Source organism: Coturnix japonica, chromosome 13, assembly GCF_054131305.1.
Source record: "Coturnix japonica strain WE chromosome 13, WE-NBRP24, whole genome shotgun sequence".
Taxonomy (NCBI): domain Eukaryota; kingdom Metazoa; phylum Chordata; class Aves; order Galliformes; family Phasianidae; genus Coturnix; species Coturnix japonica.
In genome coordinates, this window is record NC_140675.1 from 2,592,294 (window position 1) to 2,619,636 (window position 27,343).

Genomic DNA, 27,343 nt, shown 5'->3' on the forward strand with positions numbered 1-27,343 from the left:
CCTGCTGGCCACCCCTTTTTCAGTGCAGCCCAGAACACACATGGATCTATCTTTTCCATACGGATATTCCCATCTGTGTACATATATATACCACACCTACACCCCCACAATCTGCTACAACTCCATAGAATTATCAAGGTTGGAAAAGACCTGGATGATCTTATGATCTTATGATCTCAGATCTTATGATCTGGATGATCTTATGATCATCCAGTCCAACCATCACCAATACTTCCCAGTTAAATCACATCCCTCAACACAACACCCAAACTTTTTGTGAACTTCCCAGGGTCGGTGACTCTACATGAGAGAAAAGGGCACTCAGATAAGGGATTCTGCATTTGCTATTAGCAGAGGTGGGATGAGACCGAGCACTGCCCCAGCTCCTGGGATAACGCAGAAGGGCTGAGACCTTCCAGCTGCTTCCACCCAGGGTCACACAGCAAAGCCGACCCTGCAGGAGTCTGCATCATTCTTTGCATGGCATTGCTAAGAGGAAGATCCCCCCCCTACCCTTGGCTCTACACTCCAGCTGCTGTCTGCCATCTGTAAAGCCACCACAGCTCTCCTACTGGAGTTCCCATCTGCACAGTGACAGCTTGGTTTCTTCTTACTGTCAAAGCAGCCACAGCCTCAGTGCTTCTCAAATCTCCCCTTTTCAGCTGATTTCCTCTTTCTAGTGGCTGGGCAATTCCTCCCTCTCACAGTCATCCCTCTGCCCCACTCTGTGCCCACAGACCCACAGAGGGCACACAGAGCCAGCCCTGTCCCAGCTGCTGCTGCTTCACATCTGACAGTCTCAGGAGCTGAGATCCAGACCGAGACAGCAATGCCCAGACATGGTTTGTAGGACGTTTGTGATAGGAAATAGGGAGGTTTGTGATTAAACCTGCCCCCTAAGGAGGAAGGCAATGCTGCCTGCAGCCCCAGCAGGCATTACAAAACATCCCCATTTACAGGAGGGTTTTAAATAGCACAATTCAGGAACTACAACTGCACAAATTCCCGCATGCCCTGGAATAAGTTTGGGAATGGACATGGTTCTACCACCTGTGCAATGCCATAGAAATAACAACCATCCACCTGTAAACCTCCATCCTCTCCCCTGCTGCACAAAGGGAAGCTCAACAGCAGTGCACAAATGTCCCAGCAATGTCTGAGCACTGCTCTGTGCATCCCAACCTGCTCATCCCATCCACTCCTGGCTGGGCAGCAGGATTGGGGTGGCACACTGCAATGGGCACAGAGGAACGTGGAAGCCCCACACATGTGAGGAAGGGGCTGGCTGTGCTCCACACTCACGTTATCAGACGTGATTTGCCCTTCTGTGGGGAGCCTCTGCTCTTTCCCAGCTCATCCTCCAGCGTCTGGGACTCCAGGATCTCATTCAGGCTGTTGTTGGCTGCGGGGCAGCTCCATGAAGAGCCGCCCCTCCACCGACCGGCACACAACAGCCGCTCCCGCGCACTGCGGCTCAGCCAATCGGAGCCGGCGGAGCTGCCGCTGCCCGATGGGACCCCCCCCCACATATTGACCCCCCAGACGAGGAAGAGGAGGAGGAGAGCGACGAGGAGCTGCCGCAGGAGCTGACGTTGGGGCGGGGGGGCAACGCGGGGGGGGGTCGGCAGTGGGGGGTGGGGTAGGGGAGGGGGTGGGGCAGCATTACCCCCGGACCCCGTGGACCCCCCCCCCCCAGCCAAAGTGCTGCTCTCCGACCCCCGCGGGCTCTTTGTGCAGCCGCTGCCCTCCAGGTAAAGACCACGCCCCAATTTGTGACCCCCCCCCCCCCCCCATATTGCGCTTTGCCCACCCCCTCCCCCAACCCCGCAACCCCCCCCCCTCCCCACATCGCCCCCCTCCCCCCCCCGGGTGGGGTTGGTGGGGGGGGTGTTGTCGACGATGTGCCTTAAGCCGCGCCGGGGTCGTGTGCCAAACCCCCCCCCCCCCTCCATCAAGATGAATGGGGCGCTGAGGGGGGGGGGGCTCAGCCGTGAGGATAAACGGGGGGGTTAATGGGGGGGGGGGGGCGGCGCTATAGGGAACGCAACTGATTTAAGCCCCCCCCCCACATTAACACCCCATTGTGTGTGGGGGTGGGGCACCCAATAACCCAATAACCCCCCCCCAGTGCCAAACAGCCCCAACACCCCCCTCAAAGCCGCTGCCTTACGCTGTGCCCCCCCCGCATGAAGGCAAAATAGAGAGGAAAGTGTTTTCCTGTCTTAATGAGGCATCACGATGCTCCCTGTGAAGGGCAAGTATAGTGAAAACGGGGAACTGGAGTAAGCTCTACAGCAGACTACAGCAAAACGGTTTGACTGTTCTGATGTCCCTGCAGAGAAAGAAGACGTGTTTACAAGCAAGGACAAGGTACAAAAGGAAGTGAAGGCTGTACTGACTCAAAATACCACGCTGAGCTTGCCCAGGAGAAGACTCACCAAGATTCATGTCACAGGTGAGAGAAATTGTTTCGACTGTATTGAATCCCCCAACAAAGAAGGAGGGGAAAGTTAAGTGGTTTGACACATTCAGCCCCAGCATTCAGTGATGTAGACGGTGCTTAAATTCTGTTTATTTCATGCACTGTTTTGTTTGCCTTCTGAAGCTATGAACACTTAGGACTTGGGTAGCCTCAGCTTAAGACAGACTGGAAATAACTGGGGAATTTCCCTGGGGATCTCAAGTAGATGCAATGATAGCAAAATGAGAAGTCAATAATTTCAGGGGAAATTAAAGAATATTAAAGATATCTTCAGGGCACAAGCACACCCCTGCAAATGCTTCTTCCTAAGTAGTCTCAGAGACAGCATTTGGTCACAATGCTAGAAGGCGGCACTGGTGGTTTCTATTAAATTAAAGAAACCTGCAACTAAAAAGGTTTTCCTGTATTTTCTTTTGTTTTCTTCTCTATAGCAGGTACAAAAGAAATGCTTAAAAATAGAAAGGCTTCAAGCTGGTACTTTTCTTTCCAAAATGGAGGAAGACAGGCGTTCTATTTATTAGGAGAGTCTGATAGGAAAGTGGAAAAAGGCTTTTTACCAGGGTCTGTAGCAACATAACAAAGGGCAATAGTTTCAAAAGTGAAGAGGGTAGACTCAGTTTGGACATGAGAAAAGTTCTTTATGATGAGGGTGGTGATACACTGGAACAGATTGTCCGGTGAAGGTTGTGGGTGACTCATCATTGGAGTGTCCAAGGCCAGGCTGGATGGGGACCCTGGGCAGCCTCATTTAGTGAATGATGTCCCTGACCACGGCAAGAGGTTGGACTGGATGATCTTTAAAGCTTCCTTCTATACCCAAATCGTTCTATGATTCCATAGGGGAAACCATTTTATTACTGCCTCTGAAAACTCAGGAGATATTAGAATTGTTTTCAGAAATATGTAGGTGAGAAAAATACATTTCCTCACTATGACTTAATTACAAACAGAATTTAACCTTGACCCTCACCTGGCTTTTGCTGGCAAAGCAACTTACAGCTGTCAGCTTGTTTGGACAATTTAATGCCTGTCCCCTTGTATGAAACAGACTTTTCAATGACTGCGTATGCTGGTGTGCTGCTGGACAGTGGGGAAAGGGGTGTTTTTTAATTTTTGAAGATTTTGGAACATGATACTGGTGGAAATGAAAACAAGTTTAGGGCTATCTAAGCTGTTTTGGTCTGGCAGGGAGGAAGTTCTTCACTGGCAATTGATATAGTTCAGATGTTGGCATTCAGTTCATAGCACTGTCAGGAAATGTGAGTGGGAAAGCTGTCCTCAACGGTACAGTCCAAAGACTAATTTGGGCATTTGGGGAAGGCTGTGTAGAAAAGATTCATGTCTTAAATGTGCCCGTTTGCCTTAAATTCCAGAAGCAGAAGATGCTTTTATCAACAAGGAGAAGGTGCAGAAGGAGGTGAAGGCTGCACCAACAGAAAATGCCACGCTGAGCTGCGAGGTGGCCCAGGAGAAGACGGAGGTGAAGTGGTACAAGGAGGGGAAACTGATCACCTCGAGCAAGAAGTTCAGGGTAGAGTCAGAGGGCAAACAGCGTCGGCTGGTGGTGAGCCAGGTGGAGAAGAAAGATGCAGGGGAGTACAGCTGCGAGGCTGCTGGCCAGAAACTCACCTTCAAGATTCGTGTCACAGGTAAGACAGGTGTTGTCTGAAATACAGCAGAGAACAGTAAAGTAAAATCTAGTTTCTATTATACAGTGCTCCAGGTGCAGTAGTCTGTGCTGAGGTTTTTCCCCTATACTTGATTGCCTGGGTTTGTAGCAAGTATTTGGATTTAGTATGGCACAAAGACCTGTTTCAGTCTGTCTGTAGAATAATAATTACTGATATATGTACAATGGAAGCAATATTCAAGATATTATTCAAATCTCTCCTGTGCCTGAGATCCCAAACTGTAATTCTTGTTCACCGAAACATTTGACTAAGCTAAGTATGTGCAGTGAGGCTGGAGTGCATGTTGTACGTGCAGCCTTTCATGGCAGGAGAAGCAGGAACTTCTCCTAGTAGTACACTGCCTTTTTACTATGCCTTTATGTTGGAGGCTGCATCTGGATAGGTGAGTCTGCTACTCACAGTAAGAGACCTGGTAGAGCTGACTATTCCCAGAGCTCAAAGTAAGATAGATATCTGCAAATCACACACAAAGAACAAAGGACTGCGTTGGTGAGCATATTTCCTTTGTGCCTTTGACAGTCACAGTTGTGGCAATGGTAGAGGCCATGAGGAGTCTGTTCAGGAAGCCAGGAGTACTGTTCTGGGTCATGAAAAGGCAGCCAGTGGTTTGACTATCACATGTTTATGTGTTTTGATGTTTCACAGTGGGTCTTAAGTAAAAGGAACTCAGGTTTTGGTTGCCTGCAGGACAGATGTTCTTTTGGGTTCAATATGTTTGCATAGTGACTTGCAACCATGGGACTGGTGTTCAAGGACCCTCTTGGTTCCTTCAGTTCCTAGATTCTTTCTTGCCTAGATTTGACACTTTGTTTCAACAGAAGAGCTGATATTCTCTAGTGAAGGCTATTAGTTTGGGCACAAGTGGTAACCTAAACCTGTTCCAACCTGTACATACAAACCTACAAGATGGTCTCATTTCAGTCCTTCTGTTTTTCTTTTCTTCCCTCAGAGCCAAAACCTGTGTTTATAAACCAGGAGCAGGTGCAGAAAGAGGTGAGTGCTGCCCTGGCAGCAAGTGCCTCCCTCAGCTGTGAAGTAGCACAGGATCCAACCGAAGTAAAATGGTACAAGGATGGAAGACTGCTTGCCTCCTCCAGAAAGTTCAGAATGGAATCTGTGGGCAAAACACGGCGTCTGGTTGTGGAGCAGCTGGAGAAGAAAGATGCTGGAGAATACATCTGCGAGGCTGCTGGCCAGAAGATGACCTTCGAGCTGGAAACAACTGGTGAGCATTCAGAAATTCTCAGCCAGGATTTTGTAGCCTTGTTGTGAACTGGGTTTTAGGGTGAAATCTCAGTTTTCTTTGCACCTGACAGTGTGAGAGTTTGCTCTGGCCCTTTGTGTACCTCCCCGGTGCTCAGCTGTTCCTTCCCTTACTTGGGGATAACGTCATTTATTCAAGGTGATGTCCAAACGGGCTTGTTAACAGTCCTCCGCAGTGCTTTAAGCTGTCATAGGTCAGCCAGAATTTATGCATGTTCTATAGCTATTCCTACATGTTGAAAACACTGCACTGTGCTTAAGCTTCAGCATATGTTCCAGTAAGTACAGTTCCATTAATTCTAGGGAATTGGGTGAATTAAGCATAGATCTGAAGGCTCCCTTTGCTGAGTGCAGAGATGGAAGGACTAATGTAGATTTGACTTGATATTTTCCCTTCTATGATGGGAAGGAGCTCCGTCAAAGTAAAAAAGTGGGCATTACTTCCCAGGGAAATAAGAGAAGTCTCATTATTCACAGGTGGTGAACTCTCATTTTCTCTCTCAGTCTGCAACCAGGTTGGGTTGCTGTTTCAGTACAGGCTGTTTTATGCAGGAACTCTGCTCCTCTGGTTAATCCAAGTTGTATCCAGGCCCTTCAGAAGGAAAGGGAAATAGCAGCACAGAAATATGGTCTGATTCTGACACAAATAAGTGCAGACCTGGAGAGTTAAAAGGGATTGTGTGATGTTCAAGGGACTTTGAAGCAAAGATGTCCCCTAGGTAAGATTTGTGGCTGACATTCCCTATACACTGTGGGCACACAAGCTAAGGAGAGACTAGTGATGAGCATGCAGAGAAGCCAATGATTCAGACAGGTTTGTAGTGACACGACATTGTAGAGTTCTGTCTAGTTCTCCTTGGCATAGTTTGGAAAATGAAGATGAGGAGATTGGTGGTAACCAATATGGGTTCCTCAAAGTCAAGCCATGCCTGACAAACTTGGTGGCCTTTCATGATGGAGTAACAGCATCAGTGGATAATGGGAGAGCAACTGACATCATCTACTTGGACCTGTGCAGAGCATTTGATCCTGTCCTGCATGACATCCTGGTCACCAAACTGGAGAAAAATGGTTTTGATGGATGGACCAGTTGCAGGATAGGGAACTGTCTGGATGGTCACACTCAGAGAGCTGCAGTCAATAGCTCAGTGTCCAGGTGGAGGGTGGTGTTGGGACCAGTGTTATTTAACATTTTTGTAGGCAACAAGGACAGTGGAATCAAATGCAGCCTCAGCAAGTTTGCAGATGACCCCAAGCTGAGCGGTGCTGTTGATGTGCTAGAGGGAAGGGATGCTACCCAGAGGGACCTGGACAGGCTGGAGAGGTGGGCCCTTGGCAGCCTCATGAACTTGAGTGTGGCCAAGTACAAGGCCCTGCACCTGGGTCAGGGCAATCCCAAGCACAGGCACAGGCTTAGAGGAGAATGATTTGAGAGAAGCCTTGACCCTGAGGAGAAGAGTTGGTCTGGAGGGAGGTGTCCCTGCCTATAGCAGGGGGACTGGAACTAAATGACCTTAAAGATTCATTCAGTTCTATTGTTTTTCTACCCTTAATTTTGCTTGAAAGGTTTTAGAATAAATGAGATTCTGGTTTCCATGAAAACTGTTTGCAGGGAGCTCCATTGTAGCTAGTAAGTCTATCTTTTAGTTCAATGGCAATAATGCATTGACTGTGTTGAAGAGAGAAATGACTCAGGAATGGATGATGGTTTAGAATAAAACATAATCCTACTTATTTTCTATGCAAATATGTGTAAGGAAAAGATGCTGCACTCAGTTCTGGAAATACCCTGACAAATATATCTCTAGTGTTTCACAGCTGGAGATATCAAGATTGTTAAAGCACTGGAAGATGTGGAAGTGAATGAATATGGGAGTGCATCTTTTGTCTGTGAGATTTCACACGATGAGGTTCAGAGCCAGTGGTACAAAGATGACAACAAGCTGAAGGCTGATGACAACATCAGTATGTGGCAAGATGGTAGGGTGTAAGAGGGGGATCTTTCTCCTGAGTGGGGGGTGGGTTGGAGATCAAGCATATAAGACATCTGAAATGAAGAAGGTTCAGAAGGGAGTTCCCCTTTTGTTTTGGGACTGAGGTTAGGGTGGAACAAGTGACATGGTGGGATGCTTAGTGTGGGAAGTGTGATGCTATCCCACCATCCCACACTGCCAGGAGCAGGTAGGAAATGAGTGCAGTTATTTCGAAAGTGGGGGTGAACAGGGCAGTCAGTTCACCTCTCCAAAGAGGTTTTGTCTGACAGTGAGTGTGATCCTTCTGTATCAGGTACTTTGAAGGTGACGGTGGCTGCATTTGGTCAGTCCTTGTAGAAGCCATGTTTAGATTACGCTTTGGTGGGGATGTGGACGTGGAGGAATGTGTGGTTTCATTGACATGAGAGAACAGGCAGTGATGCTGTGAAACCAGATGGATGATGCTCAGCCTGGCCATGTGCCTCAGAGCTCTTTGCTCAAGGAAGCCAAGTGTAGTTGTGGGTTTGCTCTCAAGAGCACAGTTTGGTAGGGATGAGTTGGTGGCTGGACTAGATGACCTTAGTGGTCTTTTCCAGCCTTAGTGACTCTGTGGTTCTCTGCTTCAGGAAAGAGCTACTCGCTGACTTACACACGTGTCCAAGTCAAGGATGCAGCAGAAATAAAATCTCTAGCAGAAAAGGCAGAATCTCGTGCCCATCTTTCAGTTAAAGGTAATTATGCTTCTGATGACGATTTTGATTAAATTATCTTATGTTATAAACGAGCTAACATCCTTTGCTTTAATGTCAAGGAAGTTAAACACCACCAGGGCCTTTCACAGAAATAAAAACTCCTACCTACCTACCTTTCTGCCCACAAAATATCCAGCTTCTCTTTTGGGATTTACTTTTGCAAAGTAAGACGGATTATTTTCTTAGGAGGTTGATTTTCTACGTTTAGACTTCAGATTTGTGTTTGAACGTTGAGGGATAAAAAACATAGCTTGACCTTTTCTTCATTTTCTCTTGCTGTTTGAAAAGAACACAGGGTTTTGGTTTTTTTTTTAATATATACAATGTTAGGGTATATATATGATGTTAAGTGTGATAAAGAAAAGGGAGACATTTGAGTTAGCACACTACTCAAGAGTTCAGTCCCCAGCTTTGCCACTGTTAAAATTATAAGGGCAAGAACTTCCTGGAAAATGAATTTCTCCTAAGTAGAGTCATTACATTTGAGCTACAGAGACCTTTACTAGGTGAAAACTTGTTGTTCAGAGCTAAGTTGCTGTATTTAACCAAAGTAATTATCAATGTCCGTGTTTCAATGAACCTCTTTTCCATTTCGTAATGCGAGGAGTTTGATATTGGGATGGGGAGGTCATGGTTTGATTTGGATGTTGAACTGGGAATCAGAAGATCTGGGCTCTTTTCAGATTGTCAGTCTTATTGTCTGACTTCTTAACAACATTCTTTTCTTTCTATTATTTTTTAATGATGTTTCAAGGCATTCTGAGCTGATAGGTGTAGTGTTCATGTGCAGTAATGCTGATGTGAGTAAGTAGGGTGATAATGTAAGGGTTTTTTACATTCCTTCTAAATCTCTGCTGTCTCTTGTTCCATCCTTCTTAAAGAGCAATCCATTAATCTAGTAAAGGAGCTGTGTGATGAGGATGTGACTGAGCCTGAAAAAGCCAAATTTGAATGCGAGATATCCATTCCTTCTGTGAAACCTCCCAAGTGGTATTCCTACGTGGGGAAGTCTTACAGGCTGGCAGAAACTTGATTATGCAGCAAGAAGGCACCATCCACCAGCTGACCATACCGAAAACCACCACTGATATGACAAGCACCATTCAGTTCTCAATTGGCAAATCCAAATCCACAGCCAATCTGCTTGTCAGAGGTAACATATCCAGGCTTTGAAAACGCTGCACTGTGCAAAGATCTGTTTGAATAGCTGTGATGTGCTTACTATTCAGATCTACAGAGCTGAGGTTTTGTCCTTGGCTATACCAAAGAAGTCAAATCAGGTGAAATTAATTGTATTTCTGAACTAGACAAGGTTAAGTTTGGTAGCACCAAAATTTGATGCAGTTTGTCATTGATTTCATCTGAAAGAAACTTGCAGGCTTTTTATCTGCTGTTGTCCCCAGCATAAGAGTCTCCATTCACATCCTGAAGTATTTGTTATATTTTCAACTCACTCTTATTTGAATAAAAGCCTCAACAATTGGGAGCAATTTAATAAGCACAGAACAAGAGCTGGACCTTGCATTTGGTAGATAATATACAGTATTACTTTATAGAAATGTAGTCAATGGCATTCCCTATAGACAATCGTTTGTTTTATCTTTAGAGTCGTTCAAAGAACCATTGTGAACATGACATTAATTGGAATGGAATACACGCAAGAGACTTTCCTCTTCTTCCAATTGTCCTCATCCTTTCTTCTCTTCCACCCCTGCTTTGCAGATTACCATATACAAATCACCAGGAAGATGGAGGACAAGACAGCTTTGGAACATCATTCTGTCATCCTGTCCTGTGACTTCAGGCCTTCTCCAAAGGTTGTGAAATGGTTCAAGGGCCACACACTCATCAAGCCCTCTGAGAAGTACAAGATCAAGAGGGATAAGCATTCAGCAGAGCTCAAGATTCTGAAGCTGAAGCCCGATGATGCTGGTGTGTACAAGTGCAAGGCAGGAATTGCAGAGACTGAGGCCACGCTGACAGCTGAAGGTATGAGCAGGGAGGGTGGCCTCTTCCATGTCCTATTTCACCTCAGATTTCTCTTCTTGAGGTTGATTTCTGCCGTTCTCTCCTGCTAACTTTATAAATGTATAATCTTCACTGAGAAGATTACACAAAGATCATCTAGTCCAACCATTCTACCACATCCCAGTATGATTGATAGTAACAGTGGTAACAGTTCACCTTGTTTCCCCACAGCCCGCAATGTAGAAGTAACGAAGCACCTGCAGGATGTGGAAATTGAAGAAGAGAGCTCTGCTGTCTTCTCCTGCGAGCTGTCCCATAATGACAAGGACGTGGAATGGTTCCTGAATGGCAACCTCCTTTACACCAACAATTACAATGACATCAAGAACGCTGGCAATTGCTGCACACTGACAATGAAGCAGGTTAAGCCTGAGGATGCTGGCACAGTGACAGTGAAGTCAGACAAGGTGTCAGAAAGCGCACCTGAAGGTGATAGGTGGGTCTGATCACAGCCCTCCTGGATGTAAGAGATGCTAAGGAGCTCCAGTTCATTCTATTGTGCAGCAGTCCTGCTTCTAAAGCTCACCTCTCTGGGGTGACAAGTCATCAGGGGCTTTCTTCCAGTGGAAGGTTCCATTGCAGCAGATATCAAGGAAGGAGGATGGTTTTGGTGTCCTGCCAAAGCATTCCATTGCTTTTTATCATCATTTTATTTACCACAAGGAGAGTTACAAGAGCAGTTTCTTTTACTGCTTCAGTAACATGCAGTGTCAATGCTGTTGTCTCCAAGGATTTATGACAGCAGGGAGAGATCATTCAGTGTGTGTTTTGCCTCTGGGATGACTAATGACCAGGCTGTGAGCAACCTGATCTAGCTGTGAATGTCCCTTTTTATTGCAGGGGAGCTGGGCTAGATGGCCTTTAAGGGTCTCTTCCAATTCTAAGGGTACTGTGATTCTAATCTGCTCTCCCCAGCAATTAAGCTCTTTTACTCTATGCGCTCAGAGTTTGAAGGATTTCCTCTTTCTCCTTTCTTTTGCATTTGGTGGAAGTTTTTTCCCCAGTATAAACATCTGATGTGTGAAATAGAAGATAGATAAAAGGAGTCAATAAAACAGGAAAATCAAAATTGTTCAGCAGCTAATCCTCTTAATCCTGTGGCCTGCTGTATGAGCTCTGCTCCATGTGAGGGCAATGCCAGCTCTCCAGCTTTAGAAGAGCTGCATCCCAATTACTTCATATGATATCAGTCCCACCCAAGGCAATGCAGGCTGTCCCTCCTGTTCCCTGTATTCTCCTACTGATTAGTTCAGAATTCCATAAAGTGCATTCAGTCAACACACATGAAACTGCTTTAGGTTCTATATTGGTGTCGTCAGTGCTGGTAAAGATTTATTTATCCCTCTTTAAAAATCTGAAAGCAACTGGAAATGTCTCAACTTCTGTATCACATTGTTCTGTTTTGCCCTTTTAATTGCAGAGAAGCCTGCTGTCTTCATGAAGTCCTTGGATGATGTTTTTGGTGAGGAGCGGGGTGTGATTAAATTGGAATGCGAAGTCTCTAAAGAGAAGGTCAAACCAGTGTGGAAGAAGGACGGTGTTGTGCTCACTTCTGGCAACAAGTATGAGCTGGTACAGTCTGGGAAGACCCTATGTCTCCTTCTCCATGACTTCGAGAAGTCAGATGCAGGTTTCTATACCTGTGATATTGGCACTGATGTTGCCAAGTCAAAGGTCGGCATTCAGGGTAAGTACTGTGGAAATTAAAGGAGTGCTGAAAGCACATTCAGTGTGGTCACTATGTCTTACACCTATTCCCCCACGAGCCTTAATAGTTTCTACAATAGAAGTGTATTACTGCAATTTAGCACAGTGATGTCTGGAAAATTCCCATTGCTTTTGATGTAAATGTATCTTGTTTTGCCATGAAAATCACCAAACACATCAAGAATGTCCTGGAAATATTTCCTTTCTAAACATCCCTAAAATGGAGAAATGGTTTGAACACCAGTAGGGGTAGGATGGTAACAAATTAGCTAATAGAAACATTTAATTTCTTGTCATAGACAAAACCCTTTTTCTCACGCAGCATCCTAGAGTTGTCCTCTCTGTTACGTTGTTCCCTCTGTAGCTCATTGAATCTTCATTCTGCTCCATGGACTGAGCTGCTCTAATTGTAGTTCTTCCAGAGCAAAGACAAGAGATTCACGTCTCTTTTTTTTTTTATAGCTTTCTGGTAATTCTGAGTGGAGAATGTCTTAGAGAATACATCAGTAAGGAACGCAGCCATGATCTGCAAATCCTGAGTTAAAACACCAGTACTGCTACTCATGTCAGTCACAAATGCCTTTTCTCCATATAAACCTCATACTAACCTATCTCTTACCTTCCAGAGCTGAATAGTGGCATTACCAAACGGCTGAAAACCACTGAAATCCAGGAGGGAGAAGATTGTACTTTTGAATGCATTCTGTCCCATGAAAGCATTGATGAGTTCAACTGGACACTGACTGGAAGCAGAGTGGAAAGTGGTGGGCGATTTAAAGCTTCTAACATGAGTCAGAAATAGGCTCTCATTATCAAAATTGTGACTCCTACTGACGCTGGGGAAGTCGTTTTTACTGCCCGTGGTCTAACCTCCAAAGCCTCTCTGTCTGTGAAAGGTAATGAGATGGGAGAGATTCTGGGGCCTGATTCCTTCAACTGTCTTCTGATAAGATTGTCGTGAGAGCTAACTCATAATATGGTTAAAGTGAATAGCAACCTTCTATTTGAACCTCGAAGCACTGAGAATTTCTCTTAAAAATAAGTAAAAGGACAAAACATTTTACACAAATGTGAGAACTACCCAAAGCACTGGGGTAGTGTTGGCAATGGGCATCTCACTACAGCTTGTTCCATTAACAGTAAATCAGGAATGCTCTGTTGAGGGAACTGTGGGAGCAAATATCCTCTAAGTATAAGCTGAAGGGATGGCCTTCACATCATCTAGCTGTACAACAAATTCCTATCTAGAACATGTGCATCTGAGAGCATCATCCGAGGCTTCCAGTGTGATGAGTGGAGAGAAGAAAGAGGCAGTTTTCAGACATGGTTCATCATCCTCAATTGGGTAGATTTAAGAGAGAATAAATGCTGCCTGGAATTCTATTGTCTGTACTTTGCAGATTACTGCTGGCTGTAGGATGGCGTCTGTTGCAAGTGCCTCTCCAACTTATCTCCAGCATGTAGATGCATGTATTTTGAGAGAGGCATCCTACCCTAAGTGTATGTTACTCAAAAAGCAATGTTTTCTTCCAGGAAAACCTACTGAGGTTTCAAAACAGCTGGAGGATAAGACAGCAGCAGCAGGGCAGGACATCAGCCTGAGCAGTGAGCTGTCAAAACCGGATTTGAACATCAGGTGGTACAAGGATGGCAAAGCAATCAGAAAAAGCCAGAAGTACGACTTGCAGCAGGAGGGAACTGGGGCCATTCTGATCATCCATGACTCTACTGTCAAGGACAGTGGGGAGTACCCCTGTGAGACAGAGGACTCCATAACAAAAGCCAGGGTCACTGTGCAAGGTGAGTTGAAAAGCACACTGGGGATGGCATGTAGAGAAGTCGAGGTAAATATCTGCAGCCTGTGGGTGATGTTTTTCTCTTCTCTTTCCTTGAGCAGGATCAATTCTTAGTTTTCAGAAAATACGATGGATTAAAATCTTTTCCTTAAAATAATCTGGAAACCGAATGATTCTCCAGTGTGATGTGGATCTGGGCAGCCTGGTCTGGTGGTTGGTGACCCCTTGGAGGGGGTTTAAAACTAGATGCTCTTTGAGGTCCTTTCCTACTCAGGCCACTCTATGATTCTGTGATCATTCTATGGTTCTATGATCTTGGTTGTTAGTGAGCCAAGAAAAGATGGCAATCTGAATTAGTCTATATTGAATATGTGTAATCAAAACTATATGCAGTTTATCAGATGAGATCCTAGCAGCGCATGTATAATGGTATTGAACTTTCCAGATATCTACTGGAATTATCAAACCTATGTAAATGGGTGGACTCTGTGGTCTTCTTAGACTCTTTGCATCTCTATGTGATATTCTGAAATGAGGGCAAAGGAGATTCAGGACACCTCTGTATGCTTGGGACTTTTTGGGGTAACAAATCCCTTTGTCCTACACCCTCATCCTTTTTTTTTTACTTCCAGAAAAACCTAATTACTTTATCAAGGAACTTTCAGATGTGAAAATGGAAGAAAGTGGAAGTGCACTTTTTACATGTCAGAGCGAGAAAGCCGCATCCTTCATCATATGGAGGAAAGGCATTGCTGAGCTCAGGCCTGGCAGGAAATACAAGAGGGCACAGAAAGGACGAGACCTGCAGCTGAGCATAAAAAATCTGGAGAAAAGTGACAGTGACGTGTACACCTGTGACATTGGTGATGCCCAGTCCAGAGCCAAGCTGGTTGTACAAGGTATGTGTGAGAGCCATATGACTGCGCATCCTGTTTCTCCACTACCAAGACATTATCCTGGTAGAATTTGTACATTTATGGCAGGTCTTTGGGGCTGCAGCTGTCTGGCCTGAATAGCGGTTCACAAGCCATGCACAGAGCAAGCTGCACAGAAAGGCAGCTACCGACCAGAGCAGTGCCATTGAGAACTTTATGTATCATTTAAAAACCAAAAATGCTGATGTACGGTGAGGCTGGTGACCCAGAAATCAGTGTGAACTTTCTATCTCTGACCTTTCTGAGTTAAAAATAGTCCTCCAGAGTTCTAGGCAAAAATTCCCTTATGCTGCATTCTGGGTAGTTGTCACGGTTTAAACAAAAATCTACCTGTGTCCGTGACAGGGGGGCCACAGGCAAGCGAGGTGCTAGAAGGAGCTGAACCTCTGTCCCAACTACTTCAGAAGCAGCCCAAACCCCCTCGTACACAGCTAAGATTTTCTCAGTTGGAGTGTAGCGCTCCTCAGACCCTTTATATGCTCGACTCCAAAGTCCCGGGGGTTGGCCTTGGGTTTCTCCTAAAGCTCTTTGCCACAAACTCCAAGTGGGACCTTTCTCTCCAGCAGCAGTGTAGAGGATGTTCTTTACATCCTGTCCTGTCCGTACTGGCCCCAAGGCCACGGCATGGGCTATCTCTTGTTTTCTCTGCTCAAAAGCCTGCTGCTGCTCAGGACCCCATGAGAAATTATTCTTCTTCCGTGTTACCTGATAGAGGGGGCTCACTTTGTGGCTGTAGTTTGGGACATGCATTCTCCAAAAGCCCACTACTCCCAGAAAAGATTGGGTCTCTGTCTTGTTGGTGGGAGGAGACATAGCAGTGATTTTTTCAATCACATCTGCTGGGATGTGTCGATGCCCATCTTGCCATTTTACACCTAAGAACTGGATTTCCTGGGCAGACCCCTTCACCTTGCTGCGCTTAATGGCAAAACCAGCTTGCAAAAGAATTTGGATTATCTGTTTTCTTTTCTTGAAAATCTCTGCTGCTGTATGGCCCCACACGACAATATCATCAATATACTGCAAGTGTTCGGGAGCAGTAAAATTATTCATGCTTTATATGACGTTATGATGTGGAATACTGATAGCAAAATTACAAAATTATTAAACCATGACACCCTGGTATTTTTCTTTTTTTTTTCTTAAATATTTTCCTTTTTACTATTTAAATGTTATGGCCACATCTTATAGAAACACAAGGCTGTTTACAAAGAAGTGCATGCTGTGTTGCTGTATGATGAGCAAGATACATCTATTCTTCATCTAGCAGGAATAGTTGCTGAGCCTTAAGAACAGTTTCAGAAAGCTTTGGGAATTTGGGCGTTTTCCTTGTTTCTGCAACACAAAATGAAAATTTACGCTGTATACAAAGAAAAGGGGAGTCCGAACTTGTACGTTAAATTTGAAGGAGATCAATCTGGGGTAATATTTAAAAAAAAAAAAAAAAAAGGGAGCGTGGTCATCAAATACTATAAAATATATTAGCTGTTACTAGAATGCCACTTATCTTCCCCCCATATGAATCACTGTCATGTTGTATGTGAATTTGTGAGGTGGGTTTTGAAGCTGAAATTAAAAACTTCTTGTATGGCTGTCTTCATAGTGGCTATCCAGACTATCTGTAGAAATAACAGCTATTATGTAGTCAGCTATTCACCAGTTTTAACTGATTATAAATTACGTTTCAGGGTGGAGAACATAGCATAGTGCCTGACACCTGTGTTGATCCTGAGGGCATTCTTGATTCTGTGCATTATGATGTCATGGATATTAAAGAGCAAGCTGAGGCAGCACATAGTTCCATTGTATCCCTGGGGGACCCGAAGGAAGATACTGGCTGGTTTGAAAAGCAGCTGGAGAAAACTAACTTTGAACTGATGGAGACCAAAGAAGAGCTAACAGAGAAAAACACCAAACTACTTAAAACTGAAGAAGAGCTGATGCAGAAGAACAAAGGTGAGTTATGCGATGTGAAAGGTAGAAGACAGAAATAGTTCATTAATCTAAAAGAGAAATAACCAGTCTGAGTAGATATTAGAGGAGATGTTCTACCTTTGGAACCATAGCCTGTAGATAAGTGATAGTTTGTTCCTTGTGTATATTCAGGTTCAGCAATTCCACGGTTTTTGGTTATTTCTTTTCTTTTTTTCCCCCTCTCCTTTAAACTGCAACTAGCAGCTTTACGCTTTCGTAAGTATGGGGTTCAATGTCTATATCTTGATTTTTACTTTTATATTGTAATCTCTACTCTTCTTTATGTCTTGTTGATGCAATGTTTTCGTTCCAAGAAATATAGAAAACTTTTGAATCACTCCCAATAAGTGAAGACCACATGCAAATTAATTAATCTGTTCAAAAGCTACCTAAACATTAGAATATCTGGAAAAATTGATTACTTAATAAACTATCTATTGGCTACTTATGTAATACAACCTTTTCTGTGTGTTACAGACTTTGAAATGCAGATGATTAAATTGGATGAGTCTATTGAGCAACTTAAAGAAGCAACTGAGGTAACTTTATCAAGAAGATGTTGTGTAAAATTGTTTTAATACCAACTTGTGGTAGCTTAAAATGCTATTCCAGTAGGCTCCATTAATAGATTTCTTACTGAGCTTAGCTTAACTGAATTTGCCTTTAATGCATTGTGTAATTCAGCTACTTAACACTCCATTAGAAACTGATGACTGATTTTTTTTTATTTTTTATTTCCAAGAAAATGAATGCACAAAATGAAAGGATTCGAGAGCTAATGGACATCGTGGTGCAGAAAGATGACATTATTACAGAGCTACAAGACTTAAAATCTCATTTAGAAGAAAAAGTAAAAGACTATGTGAGTTTTACACATCTCCATATCCTTATACAAAAAAAGGAAAACACTAATTCTATGCTTGTAATCAACACATTTTTGGAAAACTGATTTTCTGTATGTAGCTGGTACTCGCTTGAAATTGTAAACAATTCAAATTTATCTGAAGGTAGTTGTTGTTAACACAAACAACAAAAATATCAGCGTGTTCCACTAACTCCTGCCTCACACTCCTACATCAGAGGAAGAGCAACAGTAAAAGTATGTTGAGTAGAGTTGGAAGTACGAGTATGAATGGTCAGGATATCTCCACGTTCTATGCAGTCCATAAAACTTTATCCTGACTAATGTACTGCGAGCTACTGAATATGTGAAGACTAGCTTGATTAAGTATGTGTGCATACCACTTCTGGTGGTTTTTGTTCATTTTTTGATGTTTGGTAGCCTGAAGTAACATTTATAGTTAATTCTGTCACTCAGATCTCTAACCTTGTAAGCTTAGCAACTTGACCCTTCTTAGTCTTTGACTGTCTGCATCACTGCAACTTAGTATTTCCATGGTGTTAAAGCTGACTGTGATGAGTAGTCATGTCCTCGCCTATTACTTCTTCCAAGAACAAGGCTCCAACTCTATCTGTGAGATTGTGTGGCCTGAACACTTCTGAGGCTTTTCTTTTCATAAGCTACTAAAGATGAATAATCAGTCCTTGGCAGTGCCAGCATGGCTTAACAATCGTCATCTTGTAAGTAAGGAAGCTTCACTTGTGGTCAAGGACACAATCTAAAATATGCGTGACAGAGCTGACTAAGCTTTAAGGTTGGATTCTATCTGTCACGATGAAAGTGATTTTAGCAGCTTAGCAGAAGTGTGATGTGATGAACTTGTATGAGAGCTGACCATTTGCTCTTTGACCATGTTTGTAATTTTGTTGACTTCTTGGAAACAGGAAATTCTTTGATAAACTGGTAAACTCTTGATTGTGTGCAAGTCTTTTACTTTGTAACCTGCTAGGCTCTTGCTTTCCCTTGTATACTCTACCGAGTATTGCACTTGTCATTATCTGAAGGTGTACTTGTTCTGTCTGCTATTGAGATTTGTAACTGATGTCTATAGAGTCACCGGGTAAATATTTTAGCTGTATGGTTTTGTGTAAATATTTGCCTACAGAAGATTACTGAGACTTAAGTGCTCCTTTTGTTAAGCTTCAATGTAACTGATCTTATATCAATACAGGAAAAGACTACCTACCATTTAACTACCATTAAAGCAGAACCGGCAGAAGAGAACACTAATAAAGGAACTGAAAGCAGCCAATTTTCAGTGCTTTCAGTTAAAGCACTGAAACAAGAGAAAACTGAGTTGGAAGTGGGAAGAAAGCGCAGTACTGACGAGGATAAGCCTACTGTGGAAGAGCCACCTCCAAAGAAAGGTACAGTTTCTTCCATCGTTGAACAGGGTGTCTTCCAAAACAATAAATTGCTTCCTATTCCGGATAGGAAGCAAAAGGCTGTGAAGCGCGTACCTTATGGTATAAGGAGAAAAGCCACTGTGTTAAACTGTAAATAGAAGTAACTGTTATGTAAATATCCCTTTTTCAGAAGGTCCTATGCTGTTCATTTTTGAATGCTTAAGAATAAAAGTTTTTTGCACTATATTTTTCCTTTTTGCTGCTTTTCCTCATCTGTTGATGCACTTGCAGATTTGGTAATAGTTTTAAAGCAGTTTCTTTAGGATTGTTTCAACTGCTGTTGCTGATCTTCTGAGTAGCATCAGCTGTTCAAGTGCTTTTTTTTTGTTTGTTTGTTTTGTTTTTCCTGAAGCAACTATCAAAATTGTTGACGACCTGCCAATTGCTCACTCATGGGCAATATTTGAGCAAAATGGTTTGGATAAGCTCTGATGCATTTAACTTCACTTCTGGGCACAGCTGAGCATCAGTGTTCCTAGAATTACGGAAAGCATATACAATGTAGAAGGGAAAATCTAAAACTTAGCTGTAGTCCCTTCCTTTCCTGTATTCCTCTTGCAAAATATGTGCAAGGGAGAAAGTCAAGGCCTTCTTTGGATGAGATGCTGTTCTTGGATGATTTGTCCCTGCTGCCTTTATTTGGCATAAATATTGAATCCTAATGTGACCACTGAATGGCATAACGAATATGCATCTTACCAGAGACTGAGGGAGGGATGTGGACTCCTCCATACTCCAAATAGTAGTGGGTTTGTTCTAATCATATGACCAAAGCTCTCATTTAAAAATTAATGACAGCAATGCTCCACATAGGAATTAAAATGGGTAGCTGATAGTCACAATGTCAGCATGAAGTTTTCTGTTAAGAAGTACTGAGTATTCAATCATGTTAAAATTTTCTTCTATTTGTGAGTATTAATAGCGTCCAATTTCAAAAACCGCTTAGTATATATTCTTTAGCTATGTTAAATATACACAGTAGAACAATGAGCACAGGTATGTTGTGCTGGTTCTTTTGTAGAATTAGTTATATAAGTAGCACGAGCAAAAGTGTTTTAGGAGATGCTAGGTTATCTCAGCTTCAAGTTCAGGGTATTTACACCATTCTCTGAGCTTTTAGGTCTTGTTTCCTATGCTCTGTAATAATGCTTTTTCCCTGCTTCCTCTGTAAGGAGCTTCTAGACTGAACATTACACATCTTCTCCCTAGTCTTATTTATCTTGCTTTAGTGCTTGCTTGTTCTTTTCAGCATAAAGTGTTTAGATTACTTATAAATCATATTCCCCTCACTAGTGTTGCTGGGAGCAGCAGTCAAAACCAAAACCTGGTTTGGGGTGGAATATGCCACTGCTGTTTCTTCAGTATGACTTTTAAATCAGTTGAGGGCTGTATATAAAACTCCTTAGATGAGTTAAGAGGCTGTTTCCATGCAGTACATGTGAATCTGTATGTAATGCAGGCTGCACGTGGGCGCTATAAAATTCTTCATTTCTGTAGTTGTAGTAATAAAAGGACTGTACAAGAATCACCATGGAATATATTGTTGTGGTGACCCAATCCCTAGTAAGTCTTCACTTATATTTATTTTTCTAATACTTAAAGTATGCATATTATGGAATGGACATAACTGGATTCTAAAGCAGTGATGAAATACAGCAGAAGTCGCTTTTGATAGAAAGAAAATGCATGTGATTTTAGCTAATTGCTCACCAGTTAAAGAATAATACAGCCCCAAGCTAATGGAATATTTATGGAAACTTGAATCTGCAAATTTGTACAACTTTATGAGTGAACTTTATATGCAAAAGAGTAAGTGTGGACAGAAGTAGGAATCCTCATATTTTGTTTAGAGATCAACTGAATAAGAGAGACAGATATCAACACTTAAGTGATCAACTTGTCCAGGGTTTTATCTTTCTTTTGAAAGTAAGAGGACTGTGAGTTGGATTGAAATTTCTTAGAGAACTCTTTATCTACCATTTAGATGTAGATGGAGTGATTCCTGGCTGCCTTATAGGGATTGCTGAAGCACGGAAGATAGAAAGAATATAGCTGTGAATTATCTATCTCGTTCCCATGTTTCTTAAATCTAATTAGATTTTCTACTGGTGTGGAGTGGAAGCTTTGAGTAGTGCCATGGTAAATGTGTTCTTCCAGACTGAAAACCTTTTGCTGTTAATTCTGTATAGAAATCTGAGGCACCTGATTACGTGTCCAGAGAACTTTAATTCCTTCACTAGTATCAAATACTATGTGATGTGAGGGCATGGCTTGCATATTACGACAGTTTTTCACTTAGAAGTTGCTACTTGGTGTTGTGAACTGCTATGTAATAATGATTTTAATCAATCTGAGCTACATTCCTTTTCCCTTTTTTTTGTTTGTTTGTTTGTTTGTTTTACAGTAGTTGTAAATGAGAGAAAGAAAAAGAACACAGTAGAGCAAAAGAAAATTGAACACATGAAACAAAAGTGCTCCGCGTACCGAAAGGAAGTACTAGCACTGAGGGAAAGAACTGAAATCTTGGAGCATCATTTAACTGTGCTTGAAGAACAATGCAGAAGAGAAAAAAATAAAAAAGAAGATTTCAGTAAGCAGGTAACAAGCCTGCGTATTGAGCTTTCTTTTTCTGAAGAAACAGCTGATGCCCTCCGTGAACAAATTCTGCAGGGTCAAGCTGACTATCGGGAAATTGCTTCTGAACTGGATGAACAGAAATCTATAAATATGACACTAGAAGACAAAAATGCCCAACTAACTAACAACATAGAAGTTGCCAAAGAATGTATAATAGATAAAGTGTCACAAGTAAAAGAAATGTGGACCAAATTAGATGAATTATACAAATGTCACTTAGAGTTTCACGCCATCGGTACTGACTTTGTCAGTGTAAAGGATTCCTCAGACTGTGAAAAAGATGAGCCAGGGACATCTCAAATTAGTTCTGCATGCATTCAGTCACAGACTTCTTCCATCTCAGATCTTGTGCAGGACCTCTCCTTTAACTATAGTCTTGAAAGGATTTGGGAAGTATGCAGAAGTATTGTTGATGTTTCCTCACAAAAAAGTCAGCACATCAAAGCACTGCTTCAAGACAATGAAAACCTAAAGGCGGGACTGAATAATGCTGAAAATCATAATCATCAACTTGTAATGAAGCTATGTGAGATTACAACTCACACTAGTCAGGAAGATGATCTTGTGAATCAGTTACATGAGCAAATAGAAAAGAAAACTCAGGAGTTTGAAGAAAAGACTGCAGAAGATCAGAGAGTGATTGCACAATTTCAGGAGGAAGTTGCCAACTGTGAGGTAAAAATAAGAGAGCTTGAATATTGCCTGGAGGCTTCCAAGACAATGGAAGACAATGTGTCAAAACTCAATGAATTACTTAAAGAAAAAGAATCTATTATTGTTAATCTGGAGACAGTTACAGCAACTCTGCAGGAGAAGTCTGCAAATGCAGACAAAAAGTTTGAAGAGTTAAGTAGCAATGAAGCAAATCTGATTCAAGAAGTTATGCAGCTTAAAAACAGCTTGGAGCAGATGAAACACTCTCTTTGGGAAAAGGAAAAGAGTGAAATGGAGAAAGTGCAACGTATAGAATCGTAAGTAACCACTGAGTTAACTTAGAGCCCTTTGAGAATGAACTAGAGTTAAAAATAGTTAATGGGAACATCCCTTCGACTTAATGCATCTGCATGCTTATCAATGGCCAAACTACTACTTTAGGATGCTTTGGTATGCTACTTGAGTTCCAAGGGAAAACAGGAGTGTGCAAGGAAATAAAGAATAATATGGGGATTTCTGGTGGTTTTGTTGTACATCCCTCAGAATAGCATCTGAATAATTTATTGCTTCAGCATCTGATTATGAGAAGCAAGCTGAAATTCAAAAGTAATTGTTTAAATCTTGTCACTGGTCTAGATAGATTTAAGAGTCTATTTACAAATAGAAACCAACAGGCAGGGCATGGATTAAGCTGTAATTGCTGTTTCCATGAGATGTGTAACAGTAATGTTCTTTGTCTCTTTATTTTTAACATAAGGCTAGAAAATATTCTTTCTGAGAGTTCTGCCCTTGTACTGAATTTGAAAAAAGATTTGCGGAGGAAAGAAGAAGAGTATGCAGATCTAAAAGACAAACATTCTGATGCCGAGAAACAAATTCAGCAAGTACAAAGCGAGGTTTGTAGTCAACTGAGATATTTTTTTTCTGTAAGATTATGCTTGGCTTTCTGCTGTTAAAACTTCTCAAACTTTAGCTATGAAGCTGGAAATTTCACACTAGTGTGGCTAGCAGCAAATCTTAGGTAAAGTTGCCATTGAAGCTCTAGAGGGGACCAGAAGTTAAAACATGGTTTCACATAGATAATGAACAGAGGAAAGTAAAGTTGGTTGGTAGTCTGGAATAAGGTTTGTGAAGAGAATAGCTAATCTGCCTCTGGAGGGGACTTGTTATTATCTCTACGTTACTGGTGACTTGCCATTGGTATCCGTGGTAACTCCAAAGCCTAAAACCTAAGTCTTGTGAAAAAACGCTGATAACTGGGAAGAAGAACGCTATTTACTTGAAGAGAAATAGACTAATTTCCAGAGGCTCTTTAATATAAGCGTGTATATTTTTTTTCTTCAATTTCAGCTTCAGTGATGTTAATAGTTAAAATTTAATTATTAAACAAGAAGATATCTTAAAACCCATTTTGCAGGATCTTAGTCTGAATGTTTATTGGGTGTGCTTGGGGTGGAAAATTGAAGCTTAAAAATGAATTCATGTCTTCCTTGGTAACCTTGCACTTGCTGTCGTTTTCCTACTCAGCACTTGTTTGTGAATTCCTCTTTATTTAACAAAGAAGTATCTGGCCAGGTTGGATTACAGAAGTCTTTTAATTAACCGTGAGCTGTGCTTACATTACAGGTGTCCACGATGCGTTTTGTGGAGGAATCCCTCAGGAACAAGATAGAAGAACTTGAAAGGATTAATAACCAGTTTAAGGATGAGCTGGATTATAAAGACTATACTATCCAACAACTTAAACAGGTATTTTACTTGCTCTTAATTTTTATTACATGAATGATGCATGTTTTCCAAGCAACAGGGAAAAGGTCAAAAAAGAAAAAAAATAGAGCAAAATGAAAGTGGCCAACTGAAATTAGTGGTAGACCATGAAAGATATTCAAATAATTAGTCACTACAGAGCACTGGCAGATTGCTTTAAATACAATAATCTGCATAGTAAATACGTATGTAATACATGCATGTAACCTGATCTTGTTGAGTGACATCACGATATGTTAATTGAAATGTCTTACCATAAACTCTTTTTATCAGCTTGAGTCCTTATTTATGCTATATGAAAAACTTATTAATTCTAGGCTGTCTTAAAGATTCTGCTTGTTTCTACTGTGTATGCTTTTCTTTCAACATGAAATATAGGAGCTGGAGGAAAAGGACCATAATCTTCAAAAGTGGCGTGAGGAGAGAGATCAGTTAGTAGAAGCTTTGGAAAAACAGCTCAAAACTTTGGCTTCTATTGCCATACAAAAAGAGACAGAAATAGCAGAACTGAGACAATCTGCCTTAAAGGATTCAAGCAAGGTCAGCTCTCCTTTCCTCCTACCTGATTAGCTACCCATAAATTCTGTAAGACTCCTGTACCTGCTCTTTGTATTCTGGGTGTGGTTCTGTTCTTGAACACTGTCGTATTGACATCATGTGCAACTAACCAAAAATAGCACCAGCTTTTATTTTTGTTCTTCAGAAACAGAATTTCTGTTAATTACTAAAATTTCAATTTTTTCAGTAGTTCAGATAAGCAGATGTCAGTTTGATGCTTATGATCCTACAGTCAGACTGGACATCTGTAGCTTTTTCCGATAATTCACAGCATTTCCGGATCCCAAGCTAGGCTCAATACTCAGACAGTAGTTCTGTCTCAGGTTTCTTGAATTTTCATGGCTGAAACTTGTCTTATTTTCCCAGGATTTTGTGAAAAGTGAGAGCACGAAAAATACAAAATCTGTCATGTCTTTTAATTCACCCTCTGCAAGTGACGAGAAAATGGTTGGTTTTTGTTCTACTTTTGAAGCTAGCTTGGGACTTCCTGTAATTGTGTGGTCACACGAAAGAAGCAGTGTCTTATACTTACGTGTATACCTGTATGGGAATCTTACATGCTTATGAGCTCTTCCTATTAAATTCCATAAGCTAACCAAAGGGCAAGTCAGTCTGTCCCCAGAGCGTGTCATGGCTGTACTGTGTAATGATTTGGAGGGAAGGATATTGCACACTGAATAGTTGGGAAGAGAAGCTTTAGTGTATTATCGTGTGCTTTTGTAAGTGAAGCCCTTGTATTAAACTAAGGTTCATATCATTAATATGCATGGCAGTTATTAAAAACAGATGTTCACATGTGATAGCAGTATCCTTGGCATGGTCAGAGTATGAGTAGTAGATTTTTCCCATCTGTTGTCTTCTGTTTTGTATGTTTGTTTATTTTATGTAATTAGAACAGCTTATGTAAGAAACAACTCCACAGCTTGGGAGCTACTTTTAAAGAAACTACTGCCTTATTAAGAAACTTTAAGAAACGTATGCCTTGAAATAGCTGAGATTTTGACAACTCCCTAAAGGGTGTAAAATTGTCTACATTACTTGCCGTTGTGGTATCATCAGCATAATGAACAGAGGTGTCAGTAGTAAAGCTCAAAATGTCAACTTAAAATAACGTTGAACTAAAATGAAGTTTAAACAATGCTCTTGTTTCACATGTTCACATCTCTGTTGAACAGAAATCTGGAAAAGACTACTTCCTGAGAAAGCGAGTACGTGCTTCAAGACTGACTAAAAAGAAGGATGAAACACTGCAAAAAGTTGGAGATTTTATTCAAAGCTCTCCTTCTATTATACACTCTAAAGGTTGGTGTAGAATAAGTTTTATTCCATGTTTCCTAGACACTGTAGAATGGCTTGTTTCTGCTGTAGGCTATTAATGTATGTGTTCTTAGACTTGTCTGCCATGTTAAGTTGTCCTTTGATTTATGAAGTAAATGCATTTATTCGTCTCTTCAGAGATTCATTATTACATTTGTGAAAACCTACAAGTATACAGAGAAAGTTGGTTCTGTCTTGTGCTTCTGTCAGCACGAAAGTTAGGCCTGTTGTTTAACTCCTGCTGAAGTTTCTGACTTCCAGCGACTTCTGAGCCATGATTGTCTTTCATACTCCATTTTAATGCGTGCTTTAAGCTGCCGTACCTGAAGCTATAAACTGTTTCAGCTATAGAAGCAATAAAGAACCTTGATGAACAAATACAATTTCTGAGTATTTTCACTTAAATTTTACGTGTCATTTATAAACCAAGTTTGTTACGAAGCTTTTTTTGCATTCATTGATTTAAAGACTCACAAAACCAGTAAGTTGATTGGTTTATGTATCAAAACAAATTTCTTCTAGCCAAGAAGCTGATGTCAGCAGTAAGTTCTCCTAAATCAAACGAACCTGAAAGTCTCGAAGAAGGAGAGACCAAGCCAAAACGATGCAAAAGGAAGCTGTATTCCACTGTCGTTTATGGCCCTCTAGATATACCTGCTTCTTCGGTAAGCGATTATACTGTAGTCTTGGCTTAAAATAAACTACTAAGGAGTCCGAACAGACTGGAGGTTTCATCTATTTGCAGGGGGAGGCTGAAAGTACTGAGGTATTTCTTTATTCTACCAAGTCATTCTTGTTGGTCTTCCTGCTGTTCTGTTTTAGTTTGTCCTCAAAGATCTCTGTGTTTGGCTGGCTTACAGTTTACTAAGTAGGTGATGTAGCAATCACGGAGATGTCTTCTAATTTGGAATCATAGATAATTTCAGTGTGTTGGAGTGGGATTATTCTACTACACACTTTTCTAGAGCACGAATTAGACAGCTTTTTAGGTATGCTTAAACTATGATCTGTCCAAGCCAACTTGCAAAGGATCTGATGTGCCAGTTTCATGACTCTGTCGGCAGCTATTGTGCTAAGAACATTCTTGCTCTGTTGGAACTGCATCTTTTAATTATATTAGAGTCCTTTTTCTGTTCAGCATAGTGATCATTTGCCCATACTTTAATATCCCTCTGAATTTTTTGATGATTTGACGAATGATAGGGGCAGAAACCAAAATGTTATTTTTTTTCTGTTAGAGGATGAAGAAGATGAGATAATTTCTTCTCTCACTGTAGTTCTGAGAACAGGGAACTGAACCGAGAACTGAAATTCTGGGCAAGTCATAGCTACAGGGATTGAGGCTAAAAATGTTTTCTGAACGCTTCATGTTTCACAAAACAAGTATTATAATACTCTTTTGAAAAGAAGTATTTCAAAATGAAAGCTGCCTTCAGGCTTTCCTCAGATGTGTGTGCTTTTTTAAGATAAACAGGATTTTGTACATTCTCCATATTTGTTCC

General features: G+C 41.6%; 2 protein-coding genes and 2 long non-coding RNA genes across 6 annotated transcripts; all 4 read left to right on the forward strand.

Annotated features, from left to right (window-relative positions):
* Positions 1-1,679: 1,679 nt before the first annotated feature.
* Positions 1,680-4,119, forward strand: LOC146758576 (uncharacterized). Its single transcript, XR_014933984.1, has 3 exons — positions 1,680-1,751; positions 2,339-2,455; positions 3,856-4,119. It is a non-coding gene; the product is annotated as an uncharacterized LOC146758576 (long non-coding RNA).
* Positions 4,120-5,047: 928 nt separating this feature from the next.
* LOC146758577 (uncharacterized) lies at positions 5,048-7,300 on the forward strand. Its single transcript, XR_014933985.1, has 2 exons — positions 5,048-5,398; positions 7,245-7,300. It is a non-coding gene; the product is annotated as an uncharacterized LOC146758577 (long non-coding RNA).
* Positions 7,301-11,518: 4,218 nt separating this feature from the next.
* Positions 11,519-13,947, forward strand: LOC146758578 (obscurin-like protein 1). 2 transcript variants are annotated; one of them, XR_014933986.1, is made up of 3 exons: positions 11,519-11,876; positions 12,523-12,792; positions 13,430-13,947. XR_014933986.1 is itself a non-coding variant. In XM_085514507.1 (2 exons), exons 1-2 carry the CDS (start codon positions 11,627-11,629, stop codon positions 12,696-12,698), a joined length of 426 nt encoding a protein of 141 aa, XP_085370633.1. In that variant the 5' UTR covers positions 11,519-11,626; the 3' UTR covers positions 12,699-12,881. The 2 variants fall into 2 exon arrangements, 1 of the variants encoding a protein (XP_085370633.1); XM_085514507.1 differs by lacking the exon at positions 13,430-13,947 and having other exon boundaries at positions 12,523-12,881.
* A 2,374-nt stretch (positions 13,948-16,321) lies between these two features.
* On the forward strand, positions 16,322-25,910 carry LOC146758579 (kinesin-like protein KIF20B). 2 transcript variants are annotated; one of them, XM_085514508.1, is made up of 9 exons: positions 16,322-16,583; positions 17,079-17,140; positions 17,344-17,463; positions 18,674-18,869; positions 21,313-22,516; positions 22,957-23,095; positions 23,826-23,948; positions 24,345-24,506; positions 25,700-25,910. In XM_085514508.1, exons 1-9 carry the CDS (start codon positions 16,391-16,393, stop codon positions 25,898-25,900), a joined length of 2,400 nt encoding a protein of 799 aa, XP_085370634.1. In that variant the 5' UTR covers positions 16,322-16,390; the 3' UTR covers positions 25,901-25,910. The 2 variants fall into 2 exon arrangements, with proteins under 2 accessions (XP_085370634.1, XP_085370635.1); XM_085514509.1 differs by having other exon boundaries at positions 21,316-22,516.
* The last annotated feature ends 1,433 nt before the right edge of the window (positions 25,911-27,343 follow it).

What these genes read in the sequence shown, in the direction of transcription:
- LOC146758578 (XM_085514507.1), top strand. Translation starts at nt 11,627, where the DNA reads ATGAAGTCCTTGGATGATGTTTTTGGTGAGGAGCGGGGTGTGATTAAA. An exon ending in GTCAAAGGTCGGCATTCAGG is followed by an intron (nt 11,877 to 12,522) that starts GTAAGTACTGTG and finishes CTTACCTTCCAG; the next exon opens with AGCTGAATAGTGGCATTACC.
- LOC146758579 (XM_085514508.1), top strand. Translation starts at nt 16,391, where the DNA reads ATGGATATTAAAGAGCAAGCTGAGGCAGCACATAGTTCCATTGTATCC. An exon ending in TTCAGCAAGTACAAAGCGAG is followed by an intron (nt 23,096 to 23,825) that starts GTTTGTAGTCAA and finishes CTTACATTACAG; the next exon opens with GTGTCCACGATGCGTTTTGT. An exon ending in CTATCCAACAACTTAAACAG is followed by an intron (nt 23,949 to 24,344) that starts GTATTTTACTTG and finishes CATGAAATATAG; the next exon opens with GAGCTGGAGGAAAAGGACCA.